Raw genomic sequence first — 14285 nt, forward strand, 5'->3', positions numbered from 1 at the left:
AATAATATGCTGTATACTCCAAAATCACAACATACAGTAGTTTGCAGTGATGATGAATACAATTTACCCAGTTGGACAGACATTGAAAAATGTGAGTTTCAGGCAAAATGACTTGTTTATTAAGCCTTATGTCCAACAGAGGCAATCAGGTGGCTGAAAAAACTGCACTGAATCAGAGCTGTGGCCCATTTGTTCTCAGGATTGGTAGATGTTTCAGAAGTTGGACCCTCACCGGTTGTAAAGTGATAGAATATCCTTGTGATATGTCATCTCCTTACAGGATAGGAATAATCTTTTAGGTCTTAAAGGGCATCTGTCAGAAAATGTGTACCTCTGAAACTGGCTGACCTGTTACATGTGCACTGGGCAGCTGAAGGCATCTGTGTTGGTTCCATGTTCATGTGTGCCCGCATTGCTGAGAAAAATGTTTTAATATCTGCAAATGAACCTCTAGGAGAAACAAGGTGTTGCTGTTACTCCTAGAGCATGCAGACTTGCTTGGCTGTTCTTTGAACTCCCATGGAAGTAAAAGGAGCATGCTGGGAGTTGTAGTTTCACAACAGCTAGAGTGCTGAAGGTTGCTGATCCCTGTCCTAGAGGCTATGCTTTCTCTCTCAACTGCCGCATCCTCTCCACTTTCAATGGCTTTAGAAGTTAGGCCCAGGTGTGATCATGTTAACACTGCCTGGCCCTGTCAATCAAAGTGAAGAGGGTTCAGCAGTTGTAGAGAGAGCAGAGCCTTTAGATGTAATGGAAATGCCCCTGTTGTTCCTAGAGGTTCATATGCATGTATTAATGCTTAATTTTTCTCAGCAACGCGGGCACACATGAACATGGCACCAATACAGATGCCGTCAGCTGCCAAGTGCACATACAATAGGTCAGCCAGTTTCATAGGTACAAATCTGATGCCCTTTAACATATCATTATCTGCTAATTCTATTTAAAAATTACATTATGCACACATTGGATCACTATATCTACACATACAGTGTATTTGGCTATGTCTCATACATATTAACTTTGTAATTTCAATCATTTTAAAGGGATTCTGTCAGCACGATTTTCAATACTGAGATTTTTTTGGTATCATATTAGTCTTCATTATCTCATTAAAAATATATTAGTTTTACCCCACCTGTCGTTTCATTTTTGGAAAAAAATAGGTTTCATGTATATGGTAATTACCTTCTTAACGTGCCCAAGGGGCTGTCCCTCCGGCCGTTTGTGCCCAGTCGCTCCCCTGATCTCTGAGCCCAGCGCCGCCCTGCTGTTAATTTATTCACTCCTCTCTGGCCTTTTTGTTCTTCTCAGTGCGCCGTAATCCTGCGCATGCACCGATGTCACACACGTCCGGGACCATATACATAAAACCAATTTTTATCAAAATTGAAACGTCAGGTGGAGGTAAAACCAGTATATTTTTAATGAGATGATGGAGACTAATATGATGATACCAAAATCTCAGTATCGAAAATTGGGCTCACAGAATCCCTTCAAGCTGTTACTTTCCCAACCTGAACATTTAATAAATGAACTTACTGTAATAACAGTTATAACAGTTTACTACTGAGATGTTCCAAGAACAACTTCTCTCATAGTATACAGATTGCACAACCCTATACCTGCACTTTTCCCTACTGTATTTCTTGATATCCAGACAATGCATGATTTATAGTGCAGTCTTCTAATGCCTTTTGTTACGTGACTGGGAAGATCTATGAACTAAGCTCCAGTATAGACCAGTAAGAGGCAGTCTAATGTACAGCAAATAAAACTTGTGTAATCAGTTGTTCACCTAGATGTCAATGGGGTTGTTGGGCACCCATCAAAATACATCAAGGGACGAAACATTCTGCAAAGGTATACTATGCTAACTAAATAATGTGTATGTAGCTAATGCAGGGGTTTAGGAAGACCTTGCCTATTCAGTTAAATGGGATTTAGGAGACCCTGACACATAGAATATTAATAAATTAATATAGTAAGCGACTGTTAAACAGTTTATCACATTGATCATTTGCTCGCCTTTTTATTGGGGAACATGTTTTTTTTTATCAACTTTTCTGTCTTACAGAAATGAATAACATCATAAATATAAAAAGTTGAAATAAAATATATAAGGTTTTATATTTTTATTCTCCTATATCATGGGAGATATCACTAATAAAGAGCATTTTTCTGAAATGTAAGTGCTTTATTACATTGTTTTAAATAGGTGTTGCGTCTAACCAATTGATTAATATTTTTAAAGTGCTTAGATGTTAAGCATAGCCATTCACAGAGTAAGCTAATGGCATAAAATATATGTTCTTAAGGTAAATGTAATTAGTTCTTTTAGCTTGTGTATAAACTATCAATTCTGATTTTTTTCCCCTTAAGTTCAGCTAATTTATTTCAGTTTTCTCTATATAAAGCTATAGTTTATCTATAAATAAATCAACAAGTAGTTTCTTCAACTCATCTTGAGCACAGAATGTGTGACATTTTGCCATATTCCATGGTAACTAAATTAGGTGAAAGAGAATCAGATTATTATTTTTTTCTTGAGTTATTTGGGAGTAATCATATTGTTGCTGTGGCTAGTGATTGGCTGAGAGGGCAGTCCAACCCATTTCCTGTGTGTCAAGCCTGGAAAAATTAAGTGCAGAACAGAACTGGAATGGCAGGGGTGAGGGATCTGTGAGGGTCAGTATGGATTATTTTTAATTTTAACCAATTTTTTTTCTTTTTAAATATTATTTCCTAAGAAACTCTTATAGGGTGTGATTTTCTGTATTAACGCATTTTTAGTTGCTTTTTTGCATGAGCATATTTTTGCTACAAAAACACCAGCTCCAGATGTTAGCTCAAGATCTATGGGAAATAACACCATTTTTTGCTCCTGGTACTTTTTGTTCACTAGGTGTCAATTTTTGTCTCTGTTGTGTATTTTCATGTTGTAGTTCTTGGTGTTTTTTCAATGCCAACAACTTGGCTATAGGTGAAAATGCTATCAAGAAAATGCTAGTGGCAAGCCATACTGCTTGCAAAACTATGCTAGAAAAAAAATGCATCAAAAACGCATGTGTGTGGAGACCCTTAATATAAATTCAACACTGTTTTGTATATAAAAATGTGCTGCATATGTAGTTTTCACTTCCTCATGTTAAACTCAAGCGATTACACAACAAGGACTGCGTATACAGACATTGGGCAACTCTACTCTGCACCATTATCACTACTAAGAAAGATAAAGATATTCTGTAAATGTAGTAAACACTCATCAGACTTGCTTTGATACATTTTACCATTTTCCTATTACTGATACTGGAAATTAAAAATTATATGTGTTTGTTTTTTATAACACTAAAGGTAAATCAGGCATATGGCATATCTAGTTATAGGTTCTGGGAAGATTTTTTTCATTTATTTTTTTGTAAAAAGGGCCTAAAAAAGAAGAGTAATGTCTCATTCACAAGTCAGTGATTTCCATCAATGATTTTGAGCCAGGTGCAGCTCTAAACACAGAACAGGTGCAGATCTTTCCGGCTCACAATGACTGATGGAAATGAGGCTTAAAGGGTTTTGCCCACTATAATGTTTTATGACCAATAAATAGTATAATATAATTTAAGGGATCTCACGCTAATTAAAAGAATATGATGGTCTCTGTAACATGAGTAGAAAAATTATGCAATCAATAGTTTCTAACCTACCCTATAATAGTCATAAAACATTATGGTTATCCCTTTAACTTACTGAAACTTCATGTTTGTACTTCCCAGTCAAAATCAGTCAGAAAATATCTACATAATATGTTGTAATACCAGAAATATTTAATCAAACACAAACAAAAGTATTAAATAATAGTTCTCTATGTCAAACCGTGAATAATGAAAAAAATTATTTACACTGAGGACATTATAATATGAAGAAAGATGGTAAAGCAAGTGACTAACAATAATACAGTAATAATAGTAATGCCCAAAAAAATATTAAGGCTGTTTAAGGTCAGGACCCAGTTCACTATCTTACAATTTTGGTAATTATGAATGTACTTTAAAAAGGTAGTCCGGTTTCATGAGATAACCAGACAACACAGTGGACCCACCTGCAATAAAGAAGTGATCATTACTTACACTGCAGCTCTAGTTCTCCTGGCTGGGATTGGTCTACTGAGCTGCAGTGGTGATGTCATGTTGACAAGTGATCGCTGCACCACAAAGGCCAGTTGAATGGCTGCAGCGGTCAGGTGTTGTTGACTGGCGTCACCACTGCAGCAGATGGTTCCCCTGTGCTGTCTGGTTTCTGCCTTATACTAGACAACCTCTTTAAGATTGGCATGACAATATGCTAGATAATGACTATCTCTTGTGAAATGAGTGCTCTGTTCAATTCATATGTCTGCCTGATTAGTAAAGCTGGTCAACATTGTGATTTTAACAAGATTTTTTTGTTTCATATAAGTTAAGGCTACTTTCGCACTAGCATTTCTTTTCCAGTATTGAGATCAGTCATAGGGTTTCAATGGGGACAAAATGTAGCTGAACAGCAAACTGCGGCTTTCTTTCCATCGTGGGATGCAGAGCAAAAAAGATCCGGCATGACCCACAATGCAAGTCAATGGGGACGGATGCATTTTCTCTGACACAATATAAAACGGATCCATCCCCCATTGACTTTCAATGGTGTTCATGGCGGATCCGTCCTTGCTATGTTAAGGATAATAGAACCGGATCCGTCCATAATGGATGCAGATAGTTGTATTATCAGTAATGGATGTGAAAGTAGCCTAAGGTATTAAAGGAGTTGTGCAACTTTTTTGTTGGGGTTGGGACAACTTTTTTTGTTGGGGTTGGGGCAACTTTTTTTGTTGGGGTTGGCATCCCCCTTCCTCCTGAGCAAAACTGCAAAGGGAAGCATTTTTACCTGCTTCCTGGTGCTGTGTCCCAACTCCTTTGCTTCTTGGGTCTTGGCTGCTCCACTGCGCTCCCTGTATGTAAGTTTATAGATGCCACTGCAGCTAATTGCTTGTGGCCTCCTCCCATTTGTCATGATGCAAGAGAAGCAGGTCACCACTGCGGTGTGGTTGGCTACAGCTGCATCAAACAGGAAGTTTACATCCATGAAGCCCAGCAGAGCAGCGGAGGCTGGGGAGAGAAGCACGTAAGTATTCTTCTCTTTGCAGGTCTGCCCTTTTTTCAGTACACATTGAACACAACTTTCTACATCTTGCATATTTCCTCCCTTGTCTAGAGTTTTTTTTATCCTGAAGCTGCATGATTTTCTGCACCATTTTCATGCTTCCTGTAGTTTTTTTGGAAGATCCTAAAACAAACCTAAGTAGTAGTCACCAAGAAAAGAAGTCAACTGGTTGCCAAGCAACCTGAACTAACACACCTCACAGAATATAATGAAGAAAGGGGTATACAAGAACAGATATAACCGCAAAGGGACGTTATTCAACTGAACTATGTGTATACAGCTTACTACAATTGTGTTAAAGGGATTACCCTCTGGATAGGTCATCAGCATCTGATCAGTGGGGGTCCGACACCCAGGACTTCCGCTGATCAGCTATTTGAGAAGGTCTCGAGGCTCTATTGAGTCCCACCGCCTTCTCACAGCTTACCAAGCACAGGACCACACATTGTGCAGAGGCTGAGGCTGGTATCACAGCTCAGTCAAATTCACTTAAATGGCAATGAGTGATGTGGCTAGCCTAGGTTAAGCAGTGAGAAGGCTGCAATGCTCACAGGAGTGCCAGCACCATCTCTAACAGCTGATTAGCGCGGGTCCCTGACATTGGGCCCCCACCAATCAGATGACCTGTTACAAAGAGTTGGATAAGGCATCCATACACATTTAATAGCTTTCAGCTGACACTTCTGGTGGCAGCTCATCTCCTGGAAGTACTAAAGAATTGGGCGAAAACATTCACTTTGCCCAATCCTTCTCTTCCCAACATCATCTGTTGGGGGAGAGTCAGGAGCTCCCCATACACATTACATTGTAATCTGAAAATGCTGCTCTCAGAGTGGGTTTCTGGCAACAACAAATCCATGTGCATGGGGGCCTTTAGGCTTTAAATTTGTTTTACATTTTGTTGAACATAACGTATAGCAGCAGCAGGACACAGATCACGAGATACAAGGCGAAGATGATATGGTTTATACTGGTGAAACAAACTTGGTAACACCAAAACAGGCTATTACTTCTACTCCTTGAAGCTTGTGCAAGTTGACAGTATAGATTATTAGACCTCTTCTTACTTAGCAACACACTTTATTGGTGTGTAACCACTGATAAAATACAGTAATATGGCTTATAGTTTATTATGCTGTTTTATCATCATATTTGTAGATACAACATGGTATATATTAACAGGATATTATCAAGTAATTTAATAAAAACTTAAACAGTTAGGAACTGAGTTTAACTTAATAAATTCTCTGTCACCTAATTCTGGCATCAAAAACGTCAACGGAAATCCAGTTTTTCTTTCAAAACTTTCCCGTCAGAACACCGACAAGACATTTGAGTATTTATTTCAATACATATCTGCACTGTTCATGCATTCTGCTATCAAGCAATACTCATTGTAAGTTAAATTAACAATTATTACAGTTGAGTTACTTTCAACTGCTGTCATCTTGCATTAGAAAATGTATGTACATCTAAAGTACTGGCTTCTAATAAGTAGTCCTGCATGAGGATTTATTTAAGTTCATTCAAAATGAAACTGAAGATACAGCTTAATGTTCGTGAGCTCCAATAAAGATCTAAGTTGGAACCACCTCATCTTTCCTTACCCTTAATGCAACCAGCCAAATACAAATGTATTACAAGCGCTGTCTGTCTCTGGGAGCAACAAAAATAGAGTTCATCACATAAATGACAACCAAATACATGATGTAAGGGTAAATAGGAAACCGCCTGCACAGTATATAAGATTAGCAGCTGGGCCCCCAGGGTCTTGGAGATGATAGCATCTACTACCAATGTTACATCAATTGTTATGGCACAAGTTCCTAGACTGTAATACAACAGATAACAGTGCTACCCATTATGATACAAGTGACATAGGGTATACAATAATCAATTCAAACTCCAAACGGTGTGGTGACGACGATATTGGGAAGAACGACGAAAAAAACTAGTTTCAGAGAATTAGCTAGAAAAAAATAACTGTAATAAAAATGAAAGAAGCTGTGAAATGGCTGCTCCGAGATACTAATCCAAAGTGAGTAAAACCAAGGGAAATTGTATAGACAAGTCATTATTGATGATCAATTAAGACAATAAATAGCATCTAAAACAAAGTAGTTACAAGTCACTGCAGTAAAGAAACATGGCTAACCAAATCCAAACATGTTCGTGCAGTATCTAGGGTAGATTAAGAGCATGGAGAAAACTATTACGTAGCTTAAAAATTGAAGGTGAGCACAAAAAAATTACATATTTCCTATTAATAAATACAAAAAAAGAGGCAATCAAAACACTGCCAAGCTTAATAAAGTATATTGCGGGCATCTGCTCTTCAGCCACACCACTTAATCTTCAATTAAGTGTTACTGTGCAGAAAATAGCATAACCTTTGTACAAGTACAATATATAGCATAATGTGTATTGGAAATCCAAAAAGTTATATAAATGAAATTCCTAGAACAGGATTCAATGTAATGCCACTGTCAGATATTTGCAAAATGGCAATAAATTGCTAGGGGATCTGAACAAAATGTGATTCTTCGTTGCGGCTTGTTATGTCAATAGTTCTTAGAATGGCTAATATAACAGAACTTCCGGGGCTAAATTAAAACACTGACATAATACTAGACTTATACACATTTTCAAAGGCAAGATAGTGTACATCACAAATACTGCACAATGAGGGAGGATTACACATCATTATCTAGAACACATTTTTAGATATAACTAATAATCATATGTGGCATTTTGCATTTCTCCTGTATCAGCAAAATAAACTTGATTTCATTGCCCTAACATCTTATTAATTTACTGAATCATTTCCCCAGGCAACCAGCGTTGAGATGAACTAGCCACTAAGCGCAAGCCTGAAACAAGGGAATGTGTGATGCAATACAGAACATGAAAATATTTGGGAAATATTTTTCAATTCTATATATCTTTCACCTGCTAACTTTTTAATATTTCATCAACGCAAGCTTTAGGATTTCTACTACTGCAAAGTGTCATGAAATGGAAAATGTAACACCGACATGTTTCTATCCTCACTCTTAACATCAAGTGCCAATCATTCCTTCATGTGGTCTTGATGCCTGGAACATAGCCAAACAAACGGGCACATAGTAGAAAAGCAAAAGTTAAGTAAGCAAAGTTTGTCCTGAGAATCTTATTTTTAAAATAAACTCTGGCGTTGGACATTTCACATTTTCCACACGAGTGTACTTGCTCACTGCCCGTGCTGTAGACAGTCCGCAATGCACTGGCAATGGCCGTGTGCACTCTGCTTGAGGATGCGGAACCATTCACTTGAATGTGTCCGTGATCCGCAACATACGGTCAAAGATAGAACATGTTCTATAGTTCTGTGGTGTGAAGGCACAAATTAGAAACCCACGGAAGTGCTTCCGATCCGTGCCTCTGCACTGCAAAAAGATAGGTGATGCACTATCTTCAGTCATATCTGGTGGATGCGGACCCATTCAAGTCAACGGGTCCACATCCCTGATACGAAGTGCACATGGCCAGTGCCCATATACTGTGGATCGGCCGTTTACGGTCCACAATATGGGCACTGAGCAAGTACACTTGTGGGCATGAGCCCTAAGTCATCCTTTGCAAAAACTGAGAATATGTAAGTGGCCAAAGTGAACTAAATCTAAAACCATACCACTTTGAGTGGCATAAAGGGTTTTCTATTCTCTTAAGTTCTAGGCAACCATGACATACATTTTCAATGGATGTGACCCATGTCACTGTGAACCATTACATTATGTGTACATTAAACTGCCTTCTAACATGTCCATTGAGTCTGAAAAGTAGCTTGCCCCATGTGTCTCTTTTGTCTGTGAGCCCTCTCATTCATTGAGCAAGTCACGAGGCGCTACATTACAGAACGCTACATGTGGTCCAAAGAAAAAATGCATAAAAGCTAACGGTAGAACACATTTATATTGCCAATAATGGCTGTAAAATAAATGAGTACCATTTCTATACAGATGAGAATGAAAATGCTACAAGTAGAATTTGAGAAAACTTTTATAGTTTTCGGATGCAGACCATTCAAGATAAAGTGATCTGTAAAGCAACTAATCAATTCATTTGGGGTTGGCCAGATCATGGTTACTGGCATGGTTTGGGTAGGCTATTGCATATGTGAAATCATGCATTGGATTAATACAACATGCTGCCTCTAAACTTTCTCTGGTATTACAATAGTTACAGCACCCTATGCCATTGAGTCAGTGTATAAAGTGGTTTGATTTTATAATTTAGGCAAGGGCTACATAGTGAATTGTGGCCGTGCAATATAAGACTGCAATTCAGTTGTGCTGAAATTCTCAAGGTTTGGAGTTCGGCTGACTGTCATGTTGCAGTAAGTTCTGGGTGACAATGAAACCGTTCATTATTATTAGTTGTGATGCATGGCGATCTTATGTTGCGTGGCCACAAGTCTTAGCCTGGCTGGGACTATAAAGGGACGGAGCGGAGTAAAATCTTACGGTAAAGTCTTACTTTAGTACTGTAAAAAGGAACACCTCTTGGCACAGAGCCATGTGTTAATAGTTCATGGTTTTTCAACTATAGCGTTATCAGTTCATTGTGGAAACAATAGTTCGCTGCTAGTTAAAATAGTTAAACCTTTCATTAACCAATTCTGACTGCCTTGATACTGATCATTCTGGCATGGGGTTACAGGTGGATGGAGAAAAGACATTCTATGACACTAGACTGTATATAGGGAGAATCTTGAGCAAAAAGTCACTATTTACTCGAGATAGAAAGTACAACTGTGTATGTAAAAATACTGAAAAGCAATTTCATTGTCATTTTATGTTACAGGCAAAGCAGAGGGAATGGGGCAACCAATATAAGTTACCGAGCTTACTCAACTGAGAGACTGCTGCAGCACAAATGTGCACTACATGGTCAAAACCTACTTCAATAAACATCTGAGCTGCCTTGCATTTGCATAGCAACAATTCAAACGAACAACAGTTAATTCTAACGTTTTTACGTTTTTGTCTTCCAAATACCAGCAATACAGCATATCCTTATCAGATCCATTATAGGAATTGTTTGTGGCCGTGTCACTAAGGAAAACACCCAGGGAAGCCAGGATAAGTTTCTTTCTAAAAACCGAATAGAAACTATTTTGTAAAAATGTACAATGGAATTCCTGCACTGTTACTATGAGGTATGTGATTTTCATTGGTTTGATGGACTGCAGCAACTCCCTTTGTCAGCATATTTACAGATTCTGATTTAAAACAGGTTTCTCAGAAAAGAAAAACACCTACAAAAGTCCAGAGACGGCATCAAGCAAAGTTCAATCTTAAGAACAGTTTTTAAGTACAGTAGCTGGAACTGGGGAAAATGTGTGTTGAAATTTTACACTATATGGTAAATGTAATATTTGGCAAGAAAATATTCCTACATCTTAATATCCTGAGTATTTTCTTTCTTTTTTGTTGTCTTTGTTATACAAACAAATAATGCATATGTAGTCATGGTAAACTGACACACGACAGCGAAACTCAGTGCATGTGGCCAAGAGAAAGTCTGTGTAAGAAAAAACCGACAAAAATATGACTTGATTGAAATGAAGTGTGGCGCTAAAAGTAATAAAAAAAAAAAATTACAATACAGCGGTTTATAAATAACTAAAAACTAAAAGATAGTGTCAGACTGAAAAAAAATGTGAAGCAGTCTGTGGCATCAATGACATTAAAAGGAATGTTGGATATTGTGTGAACAGAAAAGAAGCGTTGACTTCCAGTTTTATGTTGTGAAGATCGAGGGATGCGTGGACTTTTTGCATATGGATATAGAACCTATATACAGTTCACCTATAAAATCTTGATTAGCGGTCTTTAATGAAAACAAATGAACATTCTGAGGAAATTCCTGAGATAGGGTTTGTGACACGGGTCACTGAGAATATAAGCTGCTGTTGGGTCCTCATGAGTATTAAATCCATCCCTGTTAAGATCTGAAATTAGAATACCTTAACAAATATTATAGAACACAAGGAGGACAGTGTAGCCACTGTCTAGTTCCTTGCCTGAGCAAGGTATAGCACCATCGTGACTGGATCTCCAACTTTCAGAGAGGAGGAAAATACTTATAAAACAGTATTGCTGCTAATGACTGCTGTAGTGTGCACCAATAATGTTTTCTGGAGGCAGTGGCAGCCCAAGGCTGACAGGTGACTTCTGTTTGACCGTGCGGCTGTAACATCACTAGGAGAAATCTTTCCTCGGTTGTTCATCCGTTGTACATTTCTCGGTCATCTCTTGACAGAAGTCCACTGTCACTGTTTGGCTGTTCTGTTCCAAACAAGTCTCTCTCTCTGAGTAAGTACCATGATCAGAGCCCTCCACACCTCTTCTTGCTATACAATTCTCTGGTATATTGTTTGAAACTGAGTGACTTCCAAGCTGGACTTGACCTTGCTCATTGCAGCACTGCATGTTTTCTCCCACATCCTGGGACGTGGTAAGTTTTTGCTCCATTCCTGCTGGTAAAGGGTTGAATGCAGCTGCTGTGGGTAGATCCAAAGGCCTCAAAACAGGACAGTACCTGTGTAGGGCTTGAATCTGCTCAGGACTCTGAATATCTCTACACACTTCTTGGGATAGGCAAGAGAAGTTGTCGAGTAGCTCTCCCATGCAGGCCTTTAGCTGGTTCCTTTCTGTTAATAACTTTTCTTTTTCACATACCTTAAGAAAGAAGAAAATACATCATAGTTTACTGCAAACCTCCGTCTTACTAAAAAACCTTAAAGAAGTCTTAAAGAAGTTGTTCAGGATTAGAAACATGTGGCTGCTTTCTTCTAAAAACAAATCCTAGATAACCCCTTTGAGCTGTGTTGATCATGACATCTACCTTAATTTAGCTCAGCCATATGTTTTAAGCTGTGCACAGATAACTCTATATAGTACCATTTATGCATTTCCTATAAATCCATAATTAAAGCTTCAGTGAGCTCGACATTACTACATAGGCATAGTGGCTTGTCCATGTGGATGGCTGTTTCTAGTAGTCTATCTCAGTTCCCTTCAAGTGAATGTGAGTGAGCTGCAGTACCAGGTACAGCTGTGTGCCTATGTACACTAAAAAGACACAGCACCTGCTGATTGTTTGGAGCTTCATGGGTTGAACTACAACTATTTTTATATAAATAAATTGATGGCCTTTTCTAGGGATTGATCAACAATATTTAAAGTGGTGATCAAGTTTAAATGAATAGAGTGGTAGTCTCTATTCAGTATCCCTATCTCTTTGTTAGAGTGGAGAGTAGTTACAAAGATAGTCTCTTATTTCAGAGAACCTATGCTGCCCTGCATTGCACAAACAACCCATTGTTGTGAATGGGCAGTATGTAATACTTCCCCTGTGTGGTGCTCTAGCAAAATTTAACACTTAGCATCATGTTTTCTCACACATTACATCTAAGCACTGGGGTCCTAACAGGTTAACATATTGTCAGTTCATGACACCTTTCTAACATGTAGGCACTGCCTAAAGTGGACAACCCCTTTAAATTCTGTTAACCCCTTAGCGTGCGAACCATAAATATACGAGACGGCAGAGGCTCAGGAACTGAGCCGCCACCATCAGCAACCGATGTCAGCTGTAACAAAAAACATAAGTACATTTAAAAAATGACAACATAAAGTGGACATAAGGTAAATACTTATTAACTATTTTGTGAGATATTGTTTAAAAAGAATAACGCTAACGGAAAAGAATAACACTAAAGAAACACGGAAAAGAATAACGCTAGTGTGAAAGTACCCTTAGCCTCATTCTGTGAGTCTGTAAGATTACAGCAATACCACAATTACACAGTTTCTCTTGTGTTTTAATACTGAAAAAAGTAAAATATAAAAACTTTGGAAAAATTATTTTCTCTTAGCATCACCATAAATTTTATTTTTATAGTTAGAGTACATCTACAGAGCTTGTTTTGCTGGGTAATCTGTACTTTTTATGGATACCATTTTGGAATGTGTTTGACTTTTTGATCATATTACTTTTTTTGTTAGGTGAAGAGACAAACATGGCAAATTGGCCATTTTTATTTGTTTTTCAGTTACAGGTTTCACCGTATAGGATAAATACATTTATATTTTAATAGTATGGGTGTTTTGGGGTGTGGCGGTGCAAAAGATCATTTTTTGATTATTTTTAATATGGAGAAATTGGTGATAGGAATTTTTATGCATTTTATTATATAAACAAAAAATGTAAGTTAAAAAGTAATCATTAAAACACTTTTCTGACAGACTGTATTTATTTAAGAATGCAGCCTATGGAACATTTAATATATTCTTATGGAGCACTGCCACTTGCAGACCTCAATAAGAATATACCTTTGATAGGCAACACACTCCAGGGAAAGGCGTTCGGGCTGTGAGAGTGCAGAGCTCCCGAGGAAAGCCACCTCAGCTGCCGTCGTCACAATTGACCACAGCATCTGAGTGTCTGCCATAGGCGATATCTCCAATTGCAGATATTATGCCCAGGTGACTGCTCTGTGAAACAGCAGAAACCAGGCGGGGCTTTAATGACGCCAGGAAAAAGTTAAGGGGTTTAACGAGTTTAGTATAATTCTGTTAAGAAATTAGTTTATGCATATATTCATGTAGTTTTATTTCCAGCTTTTATAAACCAGTACTACATTTAATTGATCTAACACGGACATTTGCGCGGGGGGGGGGGGGGGTGTTTAATGTGTTTAACTACATATGCCTATATAACAGACTATGTTGAAGAGGGTACATGGACATCATTATATTACATGATTAGATATTATATTTATCTGTGTTATCACAAACAACTATTTTGAACTGAAATCATTGTAAACAAAAGCTCCAGTGCCTAGATATGTCTAGATTAACTTTCCGAGAAGGGATGAAAATAACACCATAGAAAGCCTGCAACAACAATATCTAGACACACGAGTTTCTTTGTTTTTAATGATTCCAATTAAAATTCTTTTAACCTTTTCCTGACCTTTGCCTCACATTCTGTAAAAATGCCGCCTGCTCCACAGCAGAGCTTGTGCCAGGTTTCTGCTGTTTAAAGTTACG

At 38.0% G+C, this 14285-nt stretch overlaps 1 protein-coding gene across 1 annotated transcript in view; it reads right to left on the reverse strand.

The window, feature by feature from the left end:
• Positions 1-477: 477 nt before the first annotated feature.
• Positions 478-14285, reverse strand: part of BACH2 (BTB domain and CNC homolog 2) — a 316933-nt gene continuing 303125 nt past the window's right edge. The window contains 1 exon segment of the mRNA XM_044289211.1: positions 478-11909. Coding sequence (XP_044145146.1) covers positions 11430-11909 — 480 coding nt within the window. The 3' untranslated portion in view covers positions 478-11429.

Source organism: Bufo gargarizans, chromosome 4 (assembly GCF_014858855.1).
Source record: "Bufo gargarizans isolate SCDJY-AF-19 chromosome 4, ASM1485885v1, whole genome shotgun sequence".
NCBI lineage: Eukaryota > Metazoa > Chordata > Amphibia > Anura > Bufonidae > Bufo > Bufo gargarizans.